This window comes from Trypanosoma melophagium (genome assembly GCF_022059095.1).
Source record: "Trypanosoma melophagium isolate St. Kilda chromosome Unknown ctg5segment0, whole genome shotgun sequence".
Taxonomy (NCBI): domain Eukaryota; phylum Euglenozoa; class Kinetoplastea; order Trypanosomatida; family Trypanosomatidae; genus Trypanosoma; species Trypanosoma melophagium.
The window spans coordinates 92,662-115,540 of NW_027125187.1; the positions used below are offsets into that span (position 1 = coordinate 92,662).

The window sequence follows — 22,879 nt, forward strand, 5'->3', positions numbered from 1 at the left end:
AAAAAAATGATGATAGTAATCATGATAAATTAAAGAAGGAGAAAAAAAGCAATTTTTTAACAATATTTAAATAACCATGACAATAAAAACAAAGAAGAGTTTTTTTTTACCAAAAGCAAATTGGTGTCATACAATACATTCCACACATTCTTTACATCTCAGGTTTCAAGGATAGAGGTACACAATAGAGAAGGGTGGGGAGGTAGAGGAAGAGGGTGAAGAAGAAAAAAAGAACGACAGATGAACAAAAACCCCCAAATAGTACTTCAGAGTCAGAGTTGTTGTTGTTGTTGTCTTGTTGTTGTTTTGTTTTCCCTCTTATTTCAGAAGTGCATTGGTGGCCCCTTTTGAGGTTTCGGGGGAACAATGGGACTTCGTCTATGGTAGAGTTCCCAGCACAACTCATACTCTGCGTCTGTAATTCTTGGAACTTTCTTCGTTAGCGATGCAATATTCTCTCGATTGCGTGCCACAATACTTTTTTCAGGAACAATAGTCCTAGAACCTGACATTGTAACTACTTCAAGCGGAGGGGAATCTGCTGAAGCGTTCTTGATATCATCATCATCATCGCTGCTCTCCTCACGTCTTTTTAAAGCAATATATTGACGATTAGTTGAAGTCATAGGCGTATCCTTTCCATGTTTACGGCGTAGCAGCAAGAGTCTTGTTTTTTGCCTTTGTAAAGCAGCCAGGTGCGCTTCATACCTTGGATTGTGTGAATCTGTACAACTCTTGGCAAGTGAACTGCACCCCAAAGCGTATAAAAGCAAGAAATTATCGCATCGAACAACTTGTGCTTCCACAAGATAACGAATTGTACCACCAGGCTGAGATCCACCAGGAAAAGCGCATAACACATCCTTCTTGGTATCTAGTATCCGCATCCAACAAACGTGTTGATATCGGTCCTGTAAAAAAGCAGGGATTCGTTTTTTTTGAGACATATTTTTAATTGCTTGAAATATAACTGTTTTTCCAATATCAGACCACCGCAAGGAATTTATATCAATATCAGAAGAACTATCTTCTTCCACTTCATGGTAAGAAAAATCTTCTAATTCTTTGGTTCCCACAACATTTACAAACTCTTCTTTTCCAAAAACATCAAATAATTCAAGAGTAACTCCAAAAGAACGTTCTAATGCAATTAGCTCTTCAGGTGTTGGAAATAAATCTCTTTCGAGGGCATCACGAAGAGAAACGCATTGGCATAAAGAACTTAATTTTGTATAACAATTTACACAACTTTCAGAAAGCATCCTTTTTAAAAGGTATTTTTGCCGTGAAACGAGAGAATCAATTGTTTCTCTTATGCGTATACGATGAATTCTTCCTCCAGTACCCCCCGCCTCTGCTTCTGCATTATCGAAAGTATCTTCCATATCTTCCTTCTCCTTCATCGATTCTAATGGAGTCGTCCCATCTGTAGGAATAGTACCAGCAGACTCACACCCAGCAGGACGCGATGCATGATTAGGTGGTGATACCAAACTATTTTGAGAAAAATTCTTTTTGGGATCCACTCCTGCTTCTACAGCTGTGAGAACATTTAGAGAATCATTTGCTATTTGTGGTACAGTTACGAGAGGTGGAAAAACCAAGTAGTCTCGTTTAGGAAAAAAAAGTTCTACATTCATTAAAAGACTAAGTTGAGGATCATCACCTGCGGCTGCGCCAACACGTTCAAGGATCTTGTGTACTTCTACAGCAGGTCCTTCTACACAAATAATACGTACATTATCATCCATTACTTCAAACCCACTAATACCTGGTGGGGTTACAACCTTGAACGGGGAATCAAACGCAGAAGGCGGAGAAGGTGGTCTTACAGGTAATACAGGTTGACCCTTAGAAGTCTTAGTCCGTTCTTTTTTCTTTTCCTTGGTTGTCGCAATATCTGATTCTAATGGAGGTAATATAAATTGATAAACATCACTTCCCCGATGTGCCTTTTTAAGTTGAATGAGTGTAGTAATAAAAGCTTCCATTGCACCTGCCATCCATTTTGCTTTGTAAGGCATTCGAATAATACCTCTGGTAAGAAAACAACCATTCGCAGGAAGACCATCACTCAAAACATGTTTAAAGGGTGGTAACGGAGTAAACAAATCTAATCGCAGTGATACTATTGTGTCTTTGGTAAGACAACTATCACCCAAATAAGGTGTGGTACGGCAAGGTAAAAGAGTTACCGATTCACTAAACTGCGTTTGTTGATCCGTAACTGCTGAACGTAATGAAACAGTACCAGTCCCCACACAAACATTCGTCCCCATAAATACAGAAACTTCCAGCTTTTTAAAAAACAAATCTTGGTAAACAGCCAAAGGTGTACGGATGCCTAAAAATGCTACTCGACGAAAGACAACTTTCCCATTTGGGGAAACATAAATCTCTGGTGAGTGGAATTGAATATCACCAAATTTCACTGAGATAAATAAGGGTTCGTTGGGGAGAGTACTGTTCGGAATATTGTAAATGGCATGGACTTCAATATTAAGTGGGCGGTATTTTTTAAGTTTTACAGGTGTTAAAAGTGGGGTACCACAACGAATCTCAATAACACAATCCCGCAACAGTGAGTTTGCTTCTACAGAAACTGGAAACTGTACAGATGGCATCACCAAAAGATCAACTAGATCAAAACTTGTAAAAATCAGTTGTTTGGCTCCTTCTAATGAAACTGCGTCTTCAACTTTTTTTGATCGTTCTTTTTTTCCTGATGGTTTCGTCGGTTTTAGGATAACAGATGTTCCTTCTTCCGGTTGCTCTTGTGGGGGTCGTGCGTACAGAGCAACGGTATGAATGCTGTTCGTAAATTGTTCGAAGACAGAAAGAGAAATAGTGATCTTTCGGCGTACAAAACAAACTTCAAGAGACTCTGGCACACATTCAGCGTAATCTAGACTGCTCGATAGAGTCTTTCTATCCTCTTGACCCGCCACATTCGCTACAAAAATGATGTCAGATGGGTCCTGTTCCTTACAGAACTTCTCACTTACTCTAGCATGAAACCATATCTCCAATATGCGGTCATTTTCATCATTTATCACTAGCGCGTCATCAGCGCGACCTCCTTTCGGCATAATCTTCCCTTTTTTCTTCAAAAAAAAAAAAAATCTCATGCAACTAGAAGTGGAAAAGAAATTGGAAATTATACATAGGAGGGGGTGGAAAGGGACATAACAGATTGCATCTAAGAAATAAATATTCACAGCAGATAAAAGGAAATATTAAAACAAATTCATATCAATATTTCACAGTATCTTCCAATCTCTATCCCATCTAAAGCCGCAACGCTACCGTTAATTGTATTAGCTTACAATTCACAGTACTTAACGGATCCATCACACTTTCCTCATCGCCTAGTGCTAAAGAGGAAGAAACTCTTCTCATAGCACATTTAAAGCGCAAATGCATTGTCCAACGATGTATTCCTCATTAACGTCTGTACTGTATACTACTCTCATCACTCACTTTTGCAGGATCAAAAATGTACTCTACAAGCCTTTGCAGTTCTTCCCCATCTCGCAATCCCATGAGTTTTTCCCCGTTACTGCTCACTTCCACCACAGGGTTAGGGGGTACTGCTCCCACTGCACGCTTCTGCCAATCTCGTAGATGGCCCCGCAGTCGTTCCACATCTTCAGGATCACAAGACCCGTCAATTTCGCTGTGAAAAAAGGGACCGCATGACAATTTTACTTTTTCCTCACAAATAGAAGCCGCCGCACGGAAGGCATTCCTGGCCAACACATACTCCCCATGTTGAAAGAGCCGTGATCCGAGATCGGCATAGCCTGATACACTAACATCACCCATCTTCATTGAAACATTTGCTACTGCATTGTTTTCATCTAGAACATCAAGTGCCTTTTTGTAAAAAAATGAGGGCACTTTCAGACGAAGACGACAGATCTCCTGCTTTGATAAAAAGCGGAATGAGACTGGTATCTATTACACCGAAAATTCTCTCTCTCTCTCTGGAACGTATTGCATCCTTTCCCTGTTCCAAATCATTCACTATAGCACTACTACTACTACTACTACTACTACTATGTGTGCATCCGATAGTGTACTGAACCCCCAGATTTTTGGCCACGCGTCTTAGTAAAGCCGTTGTAAAAGCATCTCTTGTGTTACGCTCGTCCTGTCCTTCTTGTTTCACAAGTCTTCTTTCTATTTATGCACAAAGTGGGAAAACAAAAAAAGAGAAGCAAAAAAACAAGAGAGGGATAAAAAAAAATAACCTCAGATATGGAAAAAGAGCTTGCTATTGGTACATCCGTACTCATAGCTTCTCCCAAACAAGTTTCCCCTCACCCCTCACTTCCAATTTTACTCACTTTCTTATTTTTCTTTCAGATTGTCTTTGCTAGGCAGATACCCTCAAATACATTGGGGCAATGAGTTACATTCAATATTTTCTGTGGATGTCGCCTAAACATTTGCCGAAGGATTCATAGAACCGTATGACTCATGCTGTTCTCCCAAGAAAGACTTGACTCGCAACCCTGATAACATCCACATGGCAAGTAAACCCAGTACAACAATCACACCAACCACGGCACCAGCCAGTTTGATTAAAGGAAGTGAAGATCTAATATCAGCTCCAGTCATACTATGTATATCTGGTTTGAACTCATGAAAATCAACAGTTGATTCCAACAAAAGAAAATGGCCTGAATCATCATCTATTTCCAAGGCGGCCACGTGACCTGGATCACCTTTTTTCCATCGACTTAATCCAAAATCAATTGCAATTAAAGAACCATCACATAGACGCCAATCCGAAAAATCCTCAGGATCATGAGGTACATGACCCACCACAACGGATTTTATTCCTGGAAACTTTTTGGTTAAAACGTTTTTTAATTCTCCACACCGAACATTTAAAATAGAGCGAACAAGAATGGGATTTGCAACCTTATCCTCATCGTCTTCGGAGAGATTAATTCCTGCCTTTCCCATGGGTGTTAACGTATTGTTAACTAAAGCACCACAGAGGGCATCGTTAAATTCCTCTACTTTTTTTATACTAGTAATCATATTTCCTGTTTCTGTTGACAAACCACCATGCATAAAAAGAAACTGATTGTGATGAAATATGGCTTTCCTGGTTCGTAAATACATCCCCAAAGCAGTTTTATTCGAAAGAAGTAAATCACGTCCACGTTTGCCACCAGAATTCGCAAGGCTAGCTGGATCCACAGCTCTGTAGTCTCCCATGAGATTTCGTATTTCATGGTTGCCAAGAAGTTGAATTACATCACCACCATCTGCGCGTGCCTCTTTTTCCAGTTTCATAAAAAGGCGTACAATACTGAGATCATCCGGACCGACGTCAAGAATATCACCAAGCTGTACAAAGTAAGTATCTCCTCCAATCCAATGCTGTCGATTATTCACAAGACCTGTGAGTCGCAAAATGGAGAGGGTCTGATTAAGATCTCCATGGAGGTCTCCAACAGCCACGATGCGACGCCCCTCAGAATGATAAATTCCCGATGCACAGAGAACAAGAGTCCAAATGAACAGAAAACCTAGAGACATCATTACAACAAGAAGACACCATGCTAAGAAAATAAAAAAAAATAAAAAGAACTGTATTCAGCACTCCAAACTAAAAAATAATAATAAAACAAGTAATAAAAGGTAGAGAAACCATAAAAATAAAATAAACCAAACATAAAAAAACTAGTTGCACTAAGGTCCCTTAAGCCTGACTGGCATAATCAGTATGGCCCAAACGATCAATATTGACATTCCACACATCATCTGATCTTAACTTACCTGTTGCACAGTCAAAATGCATACCTAGGCAAGGTCCCATAATGGTACTGTTAAGTCGCTGCATGCACTGTTCCCCTGGCTCTATTGCATACCGTTGTTTACAAAGGCGTACTAGTACCAAACAAGCTGCAGAAAAAAAAACCGCTGGAAAATATGCGTACTCTTCGAGACAACGAAAACACCCTTTTCCTTCAATAGAGAAAAGAGGCAGCAAAATGTTGAACAGAAAGATGAGGCAGAGTTCCCCCGCAAAAATCAAAGAACTAAGTGCAGCTACAAGCTGAAGAAAATGATAGGATCGATCTTGTCGAACGATAATGTACTGAAGAGCAACTTCAAAAGCTGCAGTACCTGCCAAATCACGTTCTTTCTTTGGTTTTTGCATTACTAGTCCACCTCCCCCACCATACTCTTTCGCAAAAACACATAAACCACAAATAACAAAAAAAAGAAAAGAAAGATTATGAAGGGGGAAAAAAATAGAGTTCATGGATAAAGCATTAGATATCCTCACCTCACAGGCATTCAAAAAATGAGATTGAGAGGAAATAGTAAAAAAAAAGAGAAATACAAAGACGCACTCCGTCAGAATCAAGAAGAGAAGTAAAGATGAACTTTGCATCTTGTAGTCTTAGTTTACATAAAAAAAAAAAAAAAACAGAGAATTCTGTAAATAAAAGGTAATAATAAGCGACAAGAGATATCTTCATTACCTTTTGCTACTACCTTTCCCTTTTTCTGAGGATTCCATCCGTTTTTTCCTCTGTTCTTCATTGTAGCGTTGTCTTTCCATAGCTTCCTCCAACATTATTCTCGCATCATCCTCAGCACGGAGTCGCTCCTCTGCCTCTCTATGCAGCCGATCTGCTTCTTCCCTTTCTATTCGCTTCGTTTTTTCTAAATTAGCCAACACCGTGGACCTCCAAGAAACTTTTAATTCCAATAATTTCTTAAGGCCTTCTTCTTCTGTTGCCTCTTCATCTGCTTTTAACTGCCGTCGAGCATCAGCATCCTCTTTAGAGAAAAGTTTTTTTAAACTACGACCAACGTAATCAGCAGGTTTCTTACCTGATGCATTCTCTAACGATGGATCACATCCGGAATCAAGTAAAAGTGTAATGAGATCTTCCCACTCCTTTATATTGGGTCGTTGATGCATTGCTGCAAGATGAAGCGGATTATTAAACTCTTGATTTCTAACATTAACAGTGGCTTTTGCATCAATAAGAAGTTTTAGAATCTTGTAATCACAGCGAATGGCACAAAAATGAATAGGAGAATTTCCTTGAGAGTCACGAGTCTCACAAGAAGCCCCTTGTTGAATTAAATACTCTGCTACCTCAAACCTACCCATCTTTACAGCCATCAAGAGAGGAGTTGCACCATTTACATCCTTTTGGTCAACAACAGCTCCATGTTCTACTAACCACCGACTCACACGCACGTCCCCATCAGATGCACTTTTGTGAAGAGCACAACACTTATTACGATCGAGTTCATTCACCTTACTCTCAGGATCTTTACTTGTTTTCAAGAGAATTTCCATACACTCAACACTTCCACAGGCAGCAGCAGTATGAAATGGGGTTGAAAAAGTTGCGGCCTGTATTGTATCGTCAGCACCATAATCTAAAAGAGCTTCACAACATTCTACGTAGTTATTTCTAACAGCTTCATGTAATGGTGTACGTCCTTGATAGTTGGGTGCATTGACGTTTCCGGATAGTTGCTTAACTACGTAGTCTAATACAGTCGTATTTTTACCCAAAGATAAATGGACCAATGTATTTCCTGATTCGTCAATACATTTAGAAATATTTTCAGGAATATTTAAAAAATCCCTTCGAAGTCGAGCCAAAGTATCCAAATCGCATTTTAACACAGCTTCTCGAACAGCGTCCAAGAGATCTTTAGGTCCTTGTGGACCTCCTATGGGCCCAAGCATAACTAGTTGCCTACAAAAGGATAAGAAATAGTAACAATAAATAAATAAAAGAGTATATAGAGGTTTTATTTTTAATATTTATCTGGAAAAGTAATTAAACTATAGAGGTAGCAGAAACAGAAATAGATATATTTATATATCTATGTTTCCTTTGTTTTTTTTCTTATTTTTATTTAAACGAAATTATATAACTTGGCAATTACTCGACTGTTACACCACATTCATGTAACCATTCCTTGGTTACAATAGTCAGGCCCAACATCATTGTAGCAGCATCCTTTGTTTCAGAACGCACAGATCTTTGCAAAAAAGCAAAGGTTACAAATTCAGGAGGAGGAAATGTACGAGCTATAGAGCTTGTGGGATGAATATATGCAATCATAGAAGAATTCAAAATAATATATGGAGCTTTAGTTGCTTTATTATCTTTATATTCTACCCCATGGTAACGACATTCTTGAATAGTGGCTCGTCGCGCTACTTGATCCGGAAGACCATATATAAATAATTTTCGTAGTGTGATTTCATCCTCTTTTGATAGTGTAAGTTTACCATTTTTACCAAATAGTTGTCCTACAGAAATTGTGGTTAAATCATTAGCATCAAGAGTATCATCAACCTGATCTACAACGGAATTCTGTTTTGCTAATGATTGAAGTTGTTGGCATAATTGACGGGCTTCAGAAAGACTTTTTTGTACCAAACAGTAACGATTACAATTTAAAGTGCTAGAATCTTCCAAATAAATACCAAATGCATTTAAACAAGTAAGCATATCACTACCGGGGTGTAAAAGAGAATGAATTAAAGATCGACGTTCATTATCATTATTGGTATCCTCTCTTGATTTCCACTTTAAACGATTTCCATCACCAGTAAATATATTAGTAGTTGTTGAATAAACAGCTGTAATAAGTATAACCATTAATAAAATTGAATCAGGTAATTTTTGGTCCAAGACTTCAGCAATAACTCGTGAAAAACGTGGTGGAATTGGATAAGCAATAAGTCGTCTTCCTAATGTCGTGATACGATGTTCTTCCTTAGAGCCTAAAGCCCCAATAAGTGTCAAATGTGATAAAGCTCGTTTTAGATCATTCTCTTTTGGTGGTGAAGGAAATGGGAAAGATCCAACGTTATCAATACCTAAATGTTTCATTAATAAGACCACAGATTCCAAAGATGTTCTTAAAATTTCAGGAGAACTATGTTTAGGCATTAAATTAGAATATACAGCTGTACTATATATTCGATAACAATGTCCCGGTCCAACGCGTCCTGCACGTCCACTTCTTTGTTCTGCAGATGCTTGACTTGTCCATTCAATACGAAAACAACTTGCACCTGTTGATTCATCTATCGTTTTAGTTTTTACTCTACCAGAATCCACCACATAACGAATATTTGGAATCGTAATAGATGTTTCAGCAACATTTGTAGCTACAACACACAGGCGTTTACCTGTTGGTGGTTCACGAAAAACTTCTTGTTGTTTTGTAAATTCCATTAAAGCATAAAGAGGAAGAATATGCAAAGTATTAAACTCACCATTTATCTCATCTTCTTCTTCTTTTTTCTCAATATTTTCTTCACCTATATATGAAGTTTCTCGAGATCGTTTTCTTGAAAGAGAAGCATCTCCGATTTCATCTCCTTTTTCAAGTGCATAATCTTCCTTTCTGAGACCAAATTCATCCCTTTCATCAGATTTATCTTCTTTATTTTCTTCTTCTGAGTCTGAGGAATCCTTTCCTTTTTTTTGAACAACCATACTATGTTTTGAATAACTTTTTTCATAATACTCGATTTTAGTCTTCGCATAATGAATTCGAAGACGTTCACAAAGGTCTTCAATTTCCTGTTGAGTAGAAAGAAAAACAAGAATGCCTCCAGAAGGTAATTTTTTATGAATTTGACAAACTTTTTTAAAGATTTCATCAACATAATTTCGTAATTCTGTTCTTTTTGTGAAATGATTAGTTACCGAAAAACGACGAGATTCCACATTTATTAAAGGAGGTGGAATTGGAAAAAGTTGACGATTTTCTTTAAAATCTGCAACCCTCATAGTAGCAGACATAATAACCAATTTAAGAGGTTTTATAGTTGTTTCTTCTATTTTTCCCTGATGTTTGTAAAGATCTTCCAAATATAGATCATTTCGTAAAGGAAGAATTCGTGACAAAAGACCAACCAAGATATCACCAGTTACACTACGTTCATGCGCTTCATCAACAATTATAACACTATATTTTCTTAATAAGAAATCTGATTGAATTTCTTTCAATACAATACCTTCAGTAGCGAATTTTAGTTTAAAATCCTCAGAAAGATTATTATCATAACGGACATGATAGCATACCTTCCCACCAAAAGAAGTATTTAATTCTTCTGCCACACGTTTAGCCATTGAAACTGCAGCAACTCGTCTTGGTTCCGTAACAAGAATAGCTCCTTCTCTTGCAAAAGATGAACCTTTGATATCGCCATATCCACATTCCCACAAAAACTGTGGAACTTGTGTTGTTTTTCCACTTCCAGTCTCACCACAAATAAGAACACAAGTTCGAGAGGAATTATTAATTGTTTCAACAATTGATTGTTCTTCTCTAAGAACTGGAAGCTCTTTTCTTGTATTATCAACTTCAAAAGAACGATTCACCTTAATGTATACATTGTTCGGAACTAATTTTACAAGTTTTTCTGTATTAATATTAATAGCCTCCTGTACTTCTCGTTTTCTTTTTTCTTCTGCCGCACGATCCTCTGTTAATTTGGTGATGTATTTTTGTTGAGCAGCTATTAATTCACGTTTTTGTATAGTATCTTTTAATTCTCGCTCCTGACGCGTGCACTGTTGTTGTTCAGCAATTGCCTTCTTTCTTGCCGCCTTCTCTTTTTTTTGAATAGCCGTCTCTTTTTCAATAAAAGTTTTGTGCTGCATTACTTTTTCCTTAGCAAGTGATAATTGTTCTTCGGCCTCTCTTAATCGTGCACTTCTTTCTTTCTTAATTTCATGTTTCTCCTTCTTTTTTTGTTCTCGAGTAGTCGATAAAACATACGGTAGAGGTGTTGAAAGTCCCAAATCTTCAAAACGAATTGATTGTTTAGGGGGCATCACCTAAAAAGGAATACTTACTAATGACTCCCGTTTTCTTTGTGGAAAGAGCCTATTTGGTAATTCAAGAAAAAATCATAAAAGAAAAAGAGAAAAAAAAATGGAATACATAATATGAGTTTTTTCTCTTTCTTTTTGGAATGTCATATTCACATCAAACAAGAAAAAAGAAATCGAAACAAAAATAGAAACAAATTAAAAAACAAACACATTCATTCTGATACGTTGCGAAGAATCAAAAAAATAAAAAATGGAAGTCTTCGTTGTTCGTTTGTTTTTTTTTTCGTTTTTTTTTAATTATTGGATCGCATCAAGATTATGATTCTTCGGAAACTATTTTTTTGAATTTTGTTTTTGTGCAGCCTTTTTTGCCGCCTTAGCTGCTCGCTTAGCTGCCAATTCATCAGCAGCAGAAGACTTACCATTTCCGCCCAAAGATTTTAAATATTGTGCCTTCGCACTCAAATGATTAACTTTCTCACGAGCTTCTGGAATTAATATCAAAACCTTTCTTGGAGTAACAGCATCCACAATATAATATCCCCGACGTTCAAGTTGAATTGTGTCTCCCTTTTTGAGAGAACGAAGAGCTTCTTCTCCATAAACTTCTTGAGTGAATTTCGTTACAGGAGCAATAATAGAATCCAAACTCTCCTCAGGATCTGGTTTTTTCTTCGTAAGTAAATGATCATATTCATTAATTACCATAATCTCTGCATTAGGATTTTCTGGCACCCAAGTTAACTTATGCTTTGTCTTCTTTACATCTCCCTCAAGATGTAATACAATATCCGCATCAGCAATAGAAGAAGGATTTCCGGAAGAACGAATATTTTTAATGTATGCATTTCCCCAATCCATTAAAGTAATTTCTTCACCCTCCTTAAGAAGAGCAACATCTTCTGAATCGAGAAAGATAACATTAGATTTAAAGAATGTTTTTGTTCCCATTTCAGGTACTTTTTTATGAAACAGTTTTTCACATTTTTCAAGATGTTGTTGACCCTCAACTGTACAACGGACTTTTAAAGAATTTGAAACGACTGTATAACGAGGAACTGATGGATCAAGAATTTGAGCATTTAAAAACCATAATCTTCCCCATTCCATAAAATTAACAGTCTTTGACATACCCATTTCTTTAACAAATTCTCTCAAAGCATCCATTTTTAATCCACGTCTCACTAAAGCTCGAACAGTTGGAAAACGAGGGTCATCCCAACCATCAACAGTACCATTTTCAACAAGCTCAGTTAATTTTCTCTTTGACATCACAGCATATTCCATATTAAGTCGAGAAAAATCTTCAATAATAGGTTTTCGAATATTTAATGCATCACAGAACCAATAATATTGATCATTACGATCATGATATTCATTAGTACGAAGGGCATGAGTAACTCCTTCAACTGAATCAATTATTGGACAACAAAAATCATAAGTAGGATAAGCTTTATACTTTGATCCATGTCTAGCATGAGGTGTTAAATTAACTCGATACATAACTGGATCTCGCATTGCCTTATTCACATTATCAATAGATATTTTTGCTCGTAAACAAGCTTCTTGACCTTCAGGAGTTCCTTGTTTCATTTCATTCCAAATCTTTTTAGTTTCCTCAATATCCAAATCACGATATGAAGTGGGAATACCATCAAATCTGCATTTTTGCATTTCTTCCCTGGGTGTTTTATCACAATAAGCAAGACCTTTGGAAATAAGTTCTTCAGCTTTTTCGTACATTAGTTCCATATAATCAGAAGAATAAGTTGGTCCAGAATCCCATTTTACTCCAAGAGTATTAAGATCTTCCAAGATGGCTTCCTCGAAATGATGTTTTTCCTTTGTAGGATTAGTATCATCAAAACGCATAAGAAGTTTTCCTTTATACTTAATAGCAAGCATACTATTAATTATAGCCGCTTTTGCGTGACCAATATGAAGAAATCCGCTAGCTTCTGGAGGAAAACGAGTAACAACTTTCCCTTCTTCTGCATTTGTGATCAGAAATTTCTCTGACTCATTCGTTGAATTAAATCCTGTCGAAACCCCATTATTACCGGAGAAATATGTTTTTGTTAAAACCAAAGCCTTTAGATGAATATCAACAGACATTTTTTTTGCTAATCTAAACATAAAAACAAAAGAAAAAAAAACGATAATAATTAATACAAATAAAAACTAATGCAAGAAGAAGGAAAAAAAATACAACACAAGGAAGAATATCAAAACATACTATTTTTATAACAAGAAAAAACTTAAAAAAAACACGAGTTGGAATTTCGCAGGCCACAGAGACACACACAAAAAAAACACACAACACCAGAACAAACGACAGCGCACCACCATGAAAAAGAGAGTAGAAACCCCATCGGCCCTCTTCAACGCCACCCCGCCGGGAAGCGGCACGAATTCTAAAAAGACGCCCGCCCCACCCCACAGGAATAGCAAAAAAAAAAATAAACACAAAAAAAAAGTGGTCGCCTTTCTACGGGCCCAACGCGTGCCTGGACCCCTGCCCGCGCCGCCGCAGGGGAACTTTCTGGGCGCATCGAGGTGGGAGGGGTTGGGGGACGGAAATCGAAAGGTCGGCGGGAGGCAGCGGGCGCGCCTTTCCTCTTTCGTTGTCCTCTCTCTTTTGGTTCTCGGGGCGCGGCGGGCCAAACATCCGGGGTGGCGGCTGCGCGATCCCGCGTTGGCGACTTGGGCGGCCGGGGGCGAGACTGTTGGGGTTTGGTTTTTATATTTAAATTTTTCTCTGTTATTGTTTTCTGTTTTGTTTTTTTTTCTTTCTGATTTATGGTTTCTTTTTTTATTTTTTATTTATACTTTTTTTTCTGAAAGAAAAGGGCGCAATGTTGCGGCGATGCCGGTTGCTTCGAATGAAATATGCTGATTTGGAACTTGCCACTAGGGGTGAATTTCCGCATGGAATGAAGGAACCGGCCTTTGTGAAGAAGTTGGACCAAAATATTCCGTGGTATTTTTCTACTTACAGATCAATGTATCATTGGCCTATTACTGGAGATAACTGGAGTGATCTTAATGAAGCTGAAAAGCACCATGACCTTCACATGTTCTATACTTTAGCGTGGTGGAAACTTGGTGAGGGTATTTTTGACGCTGATGATGACGACAGATAGTTGAAGAAAGTACTCCAATATTTATTGCTCTCAGGATTAAAAACCGAAAGAAAGGAAAAAAAAAATAAATACAATTTATGTGTATCGTTAGTTATATAAAAGGTATATCAATTGTACCTTTTATTTGCTTATTTGTTTTTTTTTATTTCCGAGTTTTTTTTTTGTTGCGGAAAATAATTAAGGTGTTTTTTTTTCTTCTTATTTACATCTATTCTTTTATTATCTTGGGGTTAAAAGTAGTAATAGAGGTTTTATTTGTATTAGTTCTGGGTATACAAGATAGTAAAATATGTTGAGAAAATGTGCAATTCGTTCTTATCGATATCAGGAGTTTGAAATGTCAAAAAATGCAAAATATCCATTTAATTACGCTAGGGAAGCCCCTAATACATCTGTATTTCCTCAGTATCAGTTGAATTTTTGGATGTTCTGGGGTTGGGGAAGACAGGAATTGTGGATAGATAAGGATACCAGGAGATATGAAACAACTTGGGAAATGTTTCGTCGTTTACTTATGTGGTTCTTTCCTTGTTTTTTTATTTTTCCCTATGGTTTACCCAGGCTTATTGCAAATAATTATTATGGTGAATATGGTGAAAAACCCTTTTTAGATTATACTATGCACTTCCCAATGGATAACCATTATATCGAATGGGGGGGTAGTGTATTAGATTCGGAGTGGTTACGTCACATACACTCAAAGGAATCTTTCTAGGTATAATCTCGCTGGATTGTCATTAAGGTTTTTATTTTTGTAGGTTTGTCTGGGGTTATGGGGATTAGCAGCAGTGATATATCTATGTATATGGGAAGTGGGAGGGAAGGAGAGGGAGGGATGGTAAGTAATGTATCTGTGTGTATTAGTAATAACTAGTTCTTGCTTATTTTTTTTTTTGTTAGATGCGTTTTCTTTTTTTTTTTCCTTGATGTTTTTCTCACATGCTCTGGTTTTTGTTTTGAACAGCAAATAAAAAAATGGAATCTGCCTTTTTTGTGTTTTTTTTTTTTTTTTGACTTTTATCATTTTCTATCCGTTCTCTCTTTTGTCTTTTTTTTGTAGATAATGAATATGAGAAACGTCTGTCGTTTTGCGATAGCTAATGTACGACAAGTGAGATCGCATGCAACCTATGGTATGACTCAATTGTCACACAAAGAGTTGTTTTCTCTTTACCATTCTGGAAATAGATCGTCTAATGAGTTGGAATTATTGGAACAGGTAGAAGATCGTATTTCCAAATGGAAGCTTAATAAATGGGAAATGCGAGTTCCACCATTACTCCCTGCTCATGAAAAGGAAGTAATGCGTCGTCAGCAAGAACTCTTAAAGAGTTCCTTTTTTCATTGGGGAAAATGCCGTGACGCAATTAATGCGGATCTTGGAGTTGTTTCTTCTTTGACTGGAATATCAAAAGAAGATGTTAGAGGAAAAAATCGTTCTTGGATGCAAGAGGAAGCGTCAAAGTTGCGTTGGATGGGTGAAGTAAATAAAGCTACACGTTTACGTGATGCCTTTTTACGTTTGGAAATTTATGGATCAAGAGATCATATGCTTTTAGAGCGACTTTGTTGTGTATATGGTTTGGCTTTACAAGGTACCTTTGAATCTGCCTTTTCAAACTATATTATGGAAGACCCAGTAACGAAAAGAATTTTTGTTGATGAAAGCAATACTTTCCGTGATCTTATTTCTCATATTATTAAAACATATCCCCAAATAGATATTATCCATGATTTTCTTGGTTTTAATCTTACTAAGGGTTATCGCTCATCCTTACGTCGATATTTAGAGGGATTGCTCTTAAAATCCTTTCCAGAAACTAAAAATACAAGTCGATTAGTTTTTGGAAATGGAAAAAAACTTGAGTTACTTTTCGATTTTTGTGATAGTAGAAAATCTTTGGTTTCAGGTGATTGTGTACAAGGGTTGCCGGACTTTTTGTATGTTAATGGAACAGATATTACTCTTATTATTGTAGCTTCAGAAAATACATGGTTACGTAACCGTCAATTACCGCATCGAAAACAAATGGAGGGGATCGCAAGACGAGCTAGTTTTGTTACAGGAATTCCATTTTCTGAGGTACGTATTCGAAATCTTCTTCTTCCACCTGCTTACCTCAATAAGAACTCTATTATTCGAATAAATGAGGTTGTTTTTGGGTTATCAAAAGAAGAAGAACAAAAAATGATCCCCTGGTTGACGATGTACGACAAAGAGTTAGATTCTAAAGATGTTGATTTCTGTGCACTTGCGAAGTCAACAAACGAAGAAGAATGGCTAACATTGTAATAGTTGTTTTTCTAAAAGATTTTTTTTTCTTTGCTTTGGGGCATTCAGTTAATTCTAATGAGGTGTTTGCCATTATAAATAGCAATTTGATTTGAAAAAAAAAAATAATTTATTTTTTACCATAGTTTTTTTTATTTTTTTTTTTTATGATTTGAAGTTATAGTGAAATATTTTTTTAGTTTCATTATATAGACAATGACAACGACACAACACACATGTGTCGTGAGAGTTAATTTGTTTTTATTTCTAGATGAGACCGCTCAGTATCAAGAATATGGATCGGTTGGTTGTGCCATTATTGGTACGTTATCGGATCCACCATTTTATAAGATGGGTTGTTATAACGAAAAAAATGAATACGTATGTACAAGTGGTATAACTACTAACAACAAAGCTGGTGCGAATTTGGCATTACAAGATGGAGGTTATGTTTCTTTTAAAGATGAAAAGGGGAAAAACTGGTCTATGCAGTTTGAGACAGTAGATGCTGCAATTGAATTTTGTGCTCATGCCTCCGTAGCAATGTACGGAGCCTCAGGTTATTCAAATCAAAGTATTCTTGCATGTGATGTTACATCAGGAAAACGTGATCGAATTGTATTTGCTAATGATATAGTAAAATTACGTTATCAAAGTTGGGTAGTTCAATGTGAAGCGCATCAGAAGAAACTTCCTATTCTTGGAAGTAAATTAGACGGTAATCTAACGGATGAAAAACCGTTTACAATGAGTGTACCCGCTAATCATATGGGTGTTACTCCAGTCATGAAAGGATTTGAAGGAATGATAATAGGAATGGGCGAAGAAGGGACTCGTTTGATAGTTATTCCCCTTGGAGCGAAAAGGGGAGGTGGACCTCAAGTTCATGTGTTTTTACGTTCATATCGTTAAGAAAAATTCTTCTCAAGTTGTAGGAAATCATGAAAATATGGCTATTACTTTCCATAGTTCAACTCCAGAATTAACAGAGAACTCAAAAGCTATTTTCCATAATAATGAACCTAGTATTATGCCAAATTTGGAACCTTATTATTCTCATTCTTCTTTTATTCCTTTACCTGGATTTAGTAGAGAACAATTATTGGTTGTTGATCGAATTCGTGATCAAGTTCACGTGCTTACTAAAGAGTTACAGGAGGCAAGAAAACAACTTGATATTTTCATTAATGATGTGAAAATTCATGAACAAAGTGAAAAACCTAAGAGTTTAGCAAGTGCTCAAATTGAATATTCGATTAAAAAATTATTGATTGATACTGAAGAAGCTAGAGAAACACTTGCTCAGAAAGATATAGCTTTAAGACAAATTGAGGATAAAAATCGTGAGTTGCAAAAAAAAGTTGATAAGTTTACTAGTACTGCAAATTTACTTGCGGAAGAAAGAAAAAATTCTATTAATTTATCGAATGAAGAAAAATTAGACTTTGATAGAAAAATTGCACAAACTCATTCTGAATTAACACGAATACAATCTGAACGAGAGGATGTTGCTCGTCATCTTTCAACTGTAAAACGCCTTTTGGAGGTTGCAGATCAAGATATAAAAAATGAAAAGCAAAAATTAAAAGTATCTTTGATTGAATTTCAAACAAATAAATCAAAAGTTGCTATTGATGAAGAAAAATATACCGAAGAATCTTCTCGTGTGAAAATTCTTGAATCAAAAATAATTACACTAGGTGATCAATTGCGTTCTGTATCAGAAGAAGTTCGTATAAAAGAAAGTCAACTTGACGAAACTAGAAAAAAGATTGAGAATGATAAATTACATTATACACAATTACTTGAAGATGAACGAAGTAAAGCAGCTGCAGATATTCGTGAATTACGACAAGAATTAATTGATGAATTGGCAACACGTGATAGACGTTATCAAGAGGAACGTCAAAGAGTTATACACGATTCTTTTGAAAGAGGAAGGATTCAAGGTATAGAGGATGGACAAAGTGAAGCACTTTTAGAAGCTGATGCAGTTACCCAAGAACTAACTATTACTGTTCAACGTCACAAGGCAGAAGTTAATGCTATGCGTATTCGTTTAAGAAGCGCAATGGAGCAAAGTGAAGCAGATGAACGACGGTTGAATTCTCAAGTAGTAGCACTTCAAGAGACTCTCCACAATCTTCATGTTGGAAATTCACAGATGGAGACAGAGAACGATTCCTTGATGACAGCAAAAGAAGAACTTGAAGAAGAGATTTTTCACAACATTAGGAGCGCTGTTGCGCAAACTTCTCAACCTATTGGAAGGAGTGATTTACTCGCAGTTATACACGCATTAAGAATAAATAAAAAGGTAAACTACGCCTTTGAGGTTCAACGTGCGGAAGAACGAGAAAAAAATATGGAGCAAGAACAGAAGGAAGTTTGTGAATGGGTTACTGCGAGTGTAGGTGGTACTTGTGTTCCATTTCCTCCTATGCGAATGTTGTATGCATCTGAACCTCCAGTAAATTTCGAATCTGAGAGCAATTTATGGAACCAACCAGAAATACCTAATGAATTACTTGAATCAAAGTTTCAGGATGTGATTGAGAGTCAGGAAGCATTGGTTCGCTTTGATCCTGATGAAATGGATCGCCGTTACCGAGAACTTTTATCAGAACTTACAAAAGTTAGGGCTGATATTGGATTGTTACCTCAAAAAAGTTCAAGCAGTGAACAGCATATTCTTTTGGCATATGAGGAATTAGCTCAGAGTGAAAATGGTAAAATGTGTCCAGATAAATTTGAAAATCAGACTTCTTTAGATAAGACTGAAGGTTTCCTACCCCCGGAAGAAAATGAACAACAGAGTTTTATTCCAACCCCGCAAGAGGTGCCATACCATCATGGTGAATTAGTTTCACCACAGCAATCTGATGTGCGTCAGACTGTTTACCCTGAAAGTGTTAGTGTTGCACCAGAAAACAAAGAGGAATATTTCCCCGAGAGTGTTCCTGATGGGGATACACACTCTAAAAGGGAAGAAACGAAGACTGAGTGCCAGTCTGATCCTGCACCTTTCAAGAAATCATTCTCTACCACCAATAGCCAAAAGCAAGTTAATCAAATAGCTTCACCACCAACAAGGCGGGGTATTCCTACCCGAATCAAAAGGCTTACATTGAGTGACTCAGATTCAGATAACGATTTCCCTATACTGGAGAAGGAGGAGCTCAAACGTGGGGTACCTAGGAGAGGTCCACCCAAAAGGTCTTTGTTTGACGACAGTGACTCTTCCGATTTCTAGCAAAAGGTTGTTCTTACCGTGACGACGCAGTTGCGTCTTAAACTTTCCCCACCTAAATGAGAAATATTTGATCTCTTTGATTCTTCGTGAAGGAAGATATTTTCAATTTGTTGTAGAGCCTATTTATGCTCTCTTATCGTTAATTTGGTATTTGATTTGCCCTGCTATTTCTCTTTTCTTCATCTGTTGTGGGTTTATTATTATTATTATTATTATTATTATTATTATTATTATTATTATTATTATTATTATTATTATTATTATTATTATTATTATTATTATTATTATTATTATTATTATTATTTTCTTTGTTTTTACTATATTTGTTTCTTTTTTCTTCTTTCTTTTCTCTTTTGCTCTTCCCATTTCTAGTGTTGACAGAGTCATGACAACGAAGCGCCGCAATCACGGACGATCAAAGCCCCCAAGCTCCCGGGGCCGCACAAACCCGGTGCACTGCTTCAACTGCGGGCGCCTGGCTCCCAAGGACAAGGCCATTCGCCGCTTTGTGGTACGTAGACTGTTGGATCAGGCGTCTGCTCGTGATGTTGCCGAGGCGTCCCCAGTGTATGGCGCTGGTTTCCCTATGCCCAAGATGTACATGAAGCAGCGCTTCTGCATCGCGTGTGCAATTCACAAGCGTGTTGTGCGCGCTCGCGCTGTTGAGGACCGTAAGCGTCGTTACACTTCCAAGGTTCCATTTCGTCCAACTGCTGGTAAGTAGTACATGGTACTCTTAGAATACTCTGAGCTCATTTCTTCGTTTTCTTTTCTATTCTGTTTTCTATAAGACTACTTTTTGTTCAGGCCAAAGAGTTAACCCCTAAATTTCATCTCTTTTTTTTTTCAAAACTGTGGTATGACTGTAATTTACGTATATAATTTCCTTTTTTTTTTTCTTTACCCCTTATTATTATTATTATTATTGTTATTATTTTGCTTTGAGTGCTACACATATTTTTTCATAGCTTTCTTCAGGATTATTGCAATGCTTCGTAAGACACTCCCTTTTGCGTGCTCGGCTACCAAAATTCCGTGGAGTAAGTGTAGCAATTCTGATATTGCTGATGCTGTAAACAGTCGTAAAATTCCACTATACAACCTCGAGAAGGTATTAGAGCCTGATTATAAGCGAGCTATCGAAGTCCGTCGAGAGGTTATTTCCAAGTATGTGGCTCCACTGCCAAATGCAGATACGAAGCGCAATGCTCTTGATAATATTCCTTTTGAAGATTATGATTGGAACCGAGTTGTGGGCCAGAACTGCGAAAATATTGTGGGTTACGTGCCAATCCCTCTTGGTATTGCCGGACCTATTATTATGGATGGAAAAGAGTATCCTATTCCAATGGCTACTACAGAAGGCGCACTTGTTGCAAGTACCCATCGTGGGGCTCGAGTTATATCCCAATCTGGAGGTTGTAAAACACTCCTTTTGAGTGAAGGTATGTCAAGAGCTCCTGTAGTGGAACTTGATTCTTTGGAAGAGGTAGGAAGACTTCATGACTTTTGTAACGAGAACTTCACGCTAATTAAAGAAGCGTTTGAATCTACCACAAGATTTGGGAAGTTGAAATCTCTTAAGTGTGCATTAGCAGGTAGGAAAGCATACCTGCGATTCCGAGCAACCACGGGTGATGCAATGGGAATGAATATGATCACAAAAGGTGTTGATAAAGCTCTGGCTTTTCTGCAAAAAGAATTCCCTACAATGAAGGTTCTTGCTTTGTCAGGTAATTATTGTACTGACAAAAAACCGTCAGCAGTTAACTGGATTGAGGGTCGAGGAAAGACGGTGTTAGCTGAGGCTACTGTCAGAGCTGATCTCGTTGAAAAGGTTCTCAAATGCACTGTAGACAGCCTTGTTTCCCTTAACGTTGATAAAAATCTTGTTGGCTCTGCTATGGCAGGGTCTCTAGGTGGTTTCAATGCCCAGGCTGCCAATGCAGTTGCTGCTATATTTATAGCAACAGGACAAGACCCAGCTCAAGTAGTAGAATCCTCAACGTGTATTACAACAATGTCGAAGGTTGGAAATGATCTTCTCATATCAGTGACGATGCCCAGTATAGAGGTTGGAACTGTGGGAGGTGGAACAGGTTTGGCTGCTCAGTGGGGTTGTCTGGAGTTAATTGGTTGTGGTGGTTCGAACAAGAACACTCCTGGTGCTAATGCACAAATACTCTCTCGTGTTGTTGCAGCAGGTGTACTTTCTGCAGAGCTCTCACTGATGTCAGGGTTGGCTGCAGGTCATCTTCTAAGTGCCCATATGCGACTTAACCGAAAACAAGTGTAGAAGCAATGGTTAATACAAAGGTTGTAGGTGTATGTGTGGTTTTGTGAGGGCTTCTTCCTTTTGCAAATAAAACCAAAAGAAAAAAAAAAGAGCAACGTCAGGGGTACTCTATTTCTAAGAGACGCTTTAGAGAGTTTTTTTTTTTTGAGGGAATACGACAGCTTATCTAGAATTGAAGGAACCACACCTATCTTCTTAAAAGGGGTCTAAATTTTTTGTTTCTAATTGAAGGTCGAAACAATCACCATCTTTCTTTATCTAGTTGCTTCTTTATTTCTTTGTTTATCTTAACGCTTGATGAACTAGGGATAGACTAGTGGCCTTTGTTTGACGTCAATGATGTGATTGATAACTGAACACTTCGCTTGATTTGGTGTGCGAATATCAATGAAAGATGGATGTCCTCTTTTCAAGGATTCGTTACAAAGAAATACAATCTATTTAATTCCATTTTCTTTGTAGACGTCGAGAAAATTGACTGAAACACAGTCCTGGAATGACGTTTTTTTTTTTCCTTCTTTTTCTTTATTTTTGATGGATGATCTTCACATCTTTTATTTCCTTGGCTCTAGGGAAATGGAGAAAATTAATAATATTGATACCGTTCAGTTGGGAAATGTGGAATGGAATAATGAGACATGATGCACATTGAAGGTAGAAGCATGGGAACTGCTACTTGCAGAAGACTTAACACACCTTTTCTACTTCAAGGGACAGATTTCTTCACAGAAGAGTAGAAAACGAAGCATTTCCATTTTGACGTTGAGTTCTCTACCTGTACATGAAAAGTATCCAGAACTCTCTTTAGTGCTGCTTTTCTTATTTGGTCTAGTTTTGAAGAATGACAGCAAAAGTATATATTGATAAATTCTTTGAAGTGACTTACGAGTATCAACACATGGTTCCCAAAACATTTATTACACTGTTATCGGCGGTAATAATAATAATAATAATAATAATAATAATTTCCTTCTCACCTTTGCTTCATCTTGTGCAAGTGTGTATACATGCGTAAATGCGCAAATGATTTTTTAAATTCCCCCTTTGTATTCTTTT

At 37.2% G+C, this 22,879-nt stretch overlaps 14 protein-coding genes across 14 annotated transcripts; 7 read left to right on the forward strand and 7 right to left on the reverse strand.

Moving 5' to 3' along the window:
- Positions 1 to 323: 323 nt before the first annotated feature.
- On the reverse strand, positions 324 to 3,089 carry LSM04_006545 (uncharacterized protein; the record flags this gene model as incomplete). The annotated part of the gene is made up of 1 exon (XM_067329392.1): positions 324 to 3,089. The coding sequence occupies one exon, from the start codon at positions 3,087 to 3,089 to the stop codon at positions 324 to 326; it is 2,766 nt and encodes a 921-aa protein (XP_067187459.1).
- A 355-nt stretch (positions 3,090 to 3,444) lies between these two features.
- LSM04_006546 (uncharacterized protein) lies at positions 3,445 to 3,831 on the reverse strand (the record flags this gene model as incomplete). Its single annotated transcript, XM_067329393.1, has 1 exon — positions 3,445 to 3,831. The coding sequence occupies one exon, from the start codon at positions 3,829 to 3,831 to the stop codon at positions 3,445 to 3,447; it is 387 nt and encodes a 128-aa protein (XP_067187460.1).
- Positions 3,832 to 4,443: 612 nt separating this feature from the next.
- LSM04_005895 (Calcineurin-like phosphoesterase domain) lies at positions 4,444 to 5,559 on the reverse strand (the record flags this gene model as incomplete). The annotated part of the gene is made up of 1 exon (XM_067329394.1): positions 4,444 to 5,559. One exon carries the CDS (start codon positions 5,557 to 5,559, stop codon positions 4,444 to 4,446), a length of 1,116 nt encoding a protein of 371 aa, XP_067187431.1.
- Positions 5,560 to 5,719: 160 nt separating this feature from the next.
- On the reverse strand, positions 5,720 to 6,181 carry LSM04_001774 (uncharacterized protein; the record flags this gene model as incomplete). The annotated part of the gene is made up of 1 exon (XM_067329395.1): positions 5,720 to 6,181. The coding sequence occupies one exon, from the start codon at positions 6,179 to 6,181 to the stop codon at positions 5,720 to 5,722; it is 462 nt and encodes a 153-aa protein (XP_067187231.1).
- Positions 6,182 to 6,505: 324 nt separating this feature from the next.
- On the reverse strand, positions 6,506 to 7,741 carry LSM04_000539 (Ankyrin repeat-containing domain; the record flags this gene model as incomplete). The annotated part of the gene is made up of 1 exon (XM_067329396.1): positions 6,506 to 7,741. The coding sequence occupies one exon, from the start codon at positions 7,739 to 7,741 to the stop codon at positions 6,506 to 6,508; it is 1,236 nt and encodes a 411-aa protein (XP_067187170.1).
- A 199-nt stretch (positions 7,742 to 7,940) lies between these two features.
- Positions 7,941 to 10,859, reverse strand: LSM04_007400 (DEAD/DEAH box helicase domain; the record flags this gene model as incomplete). Its single annotated transcript, XM_067329397.1, has 1 exon — positions 7,941 to 10,859. The coding sequence occupies one exon, from the start codon at positions 10,857 to 10,859 to the stop codon at positions 7,941 to 7,943; it is 2,919 nt and encodes a 972-aa protein (XP_067187502.1).
- A 333-nt stretch (positions 10,860 to 11,192) lies between these two features.
- Positions 11,193 to 12,974, reverse strand: LSM04_001552 (Glutamyl/glutaminyl-tRNA synthetase; the record flags this gene model as incomplete). Its single annotated transcript, XM_067329399.1, has 1 exon — positions 11,193 to 12,974. One exon carries the CDS (start codon positions 12,972 to 12,974, stop codon positions 11,193 to 11,195), a length of 1,782 nt encoding a protein of 593 aa, XP_067187221.1.
- A 740-nt stretch (positions 12,975 to 13,714) lies between these two features.
- Positions 13,715 to 14,002, forward strand: LSM04_002849 (uncharacterized protein; the record flags this gene model as incomplete). Its single annotated transcript, XM_067329400.1, has 1 exon — positions 13,715 to 14,002. One exon carries the CDS (start codon positions 13,715 to 13,717, stop codon positions 14,000 to 14,002), a length of 288 nt encoding a protein of 95 aa, XP_067187278.1.
- Positions 14,003 to 14,291: 289 nt separating this feature from the next.
- LSM04_002337 (uncharacterized protein) lies at positions 14,292 to 14,717 on the forward strand (the record flags this gene model as incomplete). Its single annotated transcript, XM_067329401.1, has 1 exon — positions 14,292 to 14,717. One exon carries the CDS (start codon positions 14,292 to 14,294, stop codon positions 14,715 to 14,717), a length of 426 nt encoding a protein of 141 aa, XP_067187261.1.
- Positions 14,718 to 15,137: 420 nt separating this feature from the next.
- On the forward strand, positions 15,138 to 16,295 carry LSM04_001896 (uncharacterized protein; the record flags this gene model as incomplete). The annotated part of the gene is made up of 1 exon (XM_067329402.1): positions 15,138 to 16,295. The coding sequence occupies one exon, from the start codon at positions 15,138 to 15,140 to the stop codon at positions 16,293 to 16,295; it is 1,158 nt and encodes a 385-aa protein (XP_067187234.1).
- Positions 16,296 to 16,490: 195 nt separating this feature from the next.
- Positions 16,491 to 17,186, forward strand: LSM04_004612 (uncharacterized protein; the record flags this gene model as incomplete). The annotated part of the gene is made up of 1 exon (XM_067329403.1): positions 16,491 to 17,186. The coding sequence occupies one exon, from the start codon at positions 16,491 to 16,493 to the stop codon at positions 17,184 to 17,186; it is 696 nt and encodes a 231-aa protein (XP_067187373.1).
- A 37-nt stretch (positions 17,187 to 17,223) lies between these two features.
- LSM04_004647 (uncharacterized protein) lies at positions 17,224 to 19,527 on the forward strand (the record flags this gene model as incomplete). The annotated part of the gene is made up of 1 exon (XM_067329404.1): positions 17,224 to 19,527. The coding sequence occupies one exon, from the start codon at positions 17,224 to 17,226 to the stop codon at positions 19,525 to 19,527; it is 2,304 nt and encodes a 767-aa protein (XP_067187378.1).
- A 385-nt stretch (positions 19,528 to 19,912) lies between these two features.
- Positions 19,913 to 20,251, forward strand: LSM04_003015 (Ribosomal protein S26e; the record flags this gene model as incomplete). The annotated part of the gene is made up of 1 exon (XM_067329405.1): positions 19,913 to 20,251. The coding sequence occupies one exon, from the start codon at positions 19,913 to 19,915 to the stop codon at positions 20,249 to 20,251; it is 339 nt and encodes a 112-aa protein (XP_067187290.1).
- A 264-nt stretch (positions 20,252 to 20,515) lies between these two features.
- LSM04_000566 (Hydroxymethylglutaryl-CoA reductase) lies at positions 20,516 to 21,823 on the forward strand (the record flags this gene model as incomplete). The annotated part of the gene is made up of 1 exon (XM_067329406.1): positions 20,516 to 21,823. One exon carries the CDS (start codon positions 20,516 to 20,518, stop codon positions 21,821 to 21,823), a length of 1,308 nt encoding a protein of 435 aa, XP_067187172.1.
- Positions 21,824 to 22,879: the final 1,056 nt, after the last annotated feature.